The 1,658-nt window shown below is 47.0% G+C and overlaps 1 protein-coding gene across 1 annotated transcript; it reads left to right on the top strand.

Annotated features, from left to right (window-relative positions):
• Positions 1-1,092: 1,092 nt before the first annotated feature.
• Positions 1,093-1,355, top strand: PPTG_24339 (hypothetical protein; the record flags this gene model as incomplete). The annotated part of the gene is made up of 2 exons (XM_008916449.1): positions 1,093-1,161; positions 1,233-1,355. 2 exons carry the CDS (start codon positions 1,093-1,095, stop codon positions 1,353-1,355), a joined length of 192 nt encoding a protein of 63 aa, XP_008914697.1.
• Positions 1,356-1,658: the final 303 nt, after the last annotated feature.

Genomic DNA, 1,658 nt, shown 5'->3' on the forward strand with positions numbered 1-1,658 from the left:
TGCAAGGGCGTAGTTGTCATTTTGAGGACTTAGTAGAGACTTGTTGGTTGTGCGGCAGAAGTGATAATGTCAGGATTGGCTGAGACGTGTGTCCAAATAGAGAGGTTTTCTTCCCGACGTGGGTGTCATTTAGCGAATAGAGAGGTTTTTGTGCAGATAAAGGAGGAACATACTGAAACCTATACAAATTGTTTTGCATAGCTTGTGCCCTATCATTTAGAGAGTGTATATTCAGTTAGGGGCGTTCAAATAGGGAGGTGTGACTGTAGTATATTCTGGCACATTACGCCGGCAGTTTCTTTCTTCCCGTAATTTAACAACGAAAGTAGGTTTAGAGCTTCCCGAACAGCACCTATTGAAATCGACCACAATACCGCTAAGTAGCATCCGGTGGGAAGGAGATCTCCTCCATACCTCCAAGCACCGTACACAGCAACATTGGGATTACATACAAAAGCAGGTATTCGTTCGAAGGGAAAATCATGCTAAGCTCCGTTGAGCGCAGCACGTTACGCCGGCAGTTTTTTCATACCGCAAAGAGGTGCTCCGAGAAGAAGGAGAGGATTTCCGCTTAAATACGAACGGAAATCCTCTCCTTCTTCCTCACTCATTCCAGAATGCGCCGGCTTGAGGAACGATGGTGAAGCTCTTCTGTGCGGTTGTTGGTGTGGCGGGAAGAGCGTTCCCTGTGGACGTCGATGCGTGTCAGTCGGTGGGAGACTTGAAGGACGTTATCAAGGGGAGAAGACGAATGACTTGAAGGATGTCGATGCAGACAAACTGCAACTCTTCCTGGCGAAGGTGGAGAAAGGGACGCAGGGCTCCCGAATAATGCATAATGGCATACATTAATAAATATAAATTGGCTCCCATTATGTATGGGAGCCACATCGACTTTATAAATGCATAATGTATGACAACACTTTTTACGTAAGAATTATTAATGTGTGAAAACTTGACCGTTTTTACTAGCACTATCAACGCCAACCACCAACTCTCCTTACTTCGTCTACTACTAACTAGTCTGCTGGACCTTCCTTTATTTAAGCGATTCATTGTGAATTTTGCCATCATGGCCGTCCACTACTCGCCATGGCTTCGGTTCTAGAGCCACCTGAGGAGGACTCTGAAACTGCTGTCATACAGCACAAAGCCTACCGAGTATAGATGCTGAAGCGCATCGGGACGTGATGATATTGATACTGTGCGTTTTTGGCATGACAATTGACCAGGTTGCTTTCCTGGTCAGCGACAATTGCTCCCTGAACAAAAGGTTAGCTCAGGATCAATCGTGGCCAGCCCTGACTTTGAGTCAGCCTGCGTCAAAATTCAGTCTGACAAACAGAACCTTATGAGCCGCCAGGAGAAAGCGGCTTGCTAACGTTTTCTGCGAGAACCCCAGAACGAAGTGAATCTGCAAGGATCGTCGCAACAAGGATTCGCAGCATCAGTCCTTAAAAGAGCTTGACTGGAGTCAGCCAAAAACGCGTACAAGCTCGTCCACCCGACCCCTCCCACATCCAACCTTGCTGAACGTTTGTTTAGCGTTGCTCGCACGACTTACGGTCTTGATCGGCCCTCTTTGTTGCCCATCTATGTAACGGGGTACGAACCCATGTGTACCCAAGTTACATGAAGAGTGACCAGTCACTCTTGTA

The sequence above is a fragment of the Phytophthora parasitica genome (assembly GCF_000247585.1).
Source record: "Phytophthora parasitica INRA-310 unplaced genomic scaffold supercont2.84, whole genome shotgun sequence".
NCBI classification, from domain to species: Eukaryota; Oomycota; class Peronosporomycetes; order Peronosporales; family Peronosporaceae; genus Phytophthora; species Phytophthora nicotianae.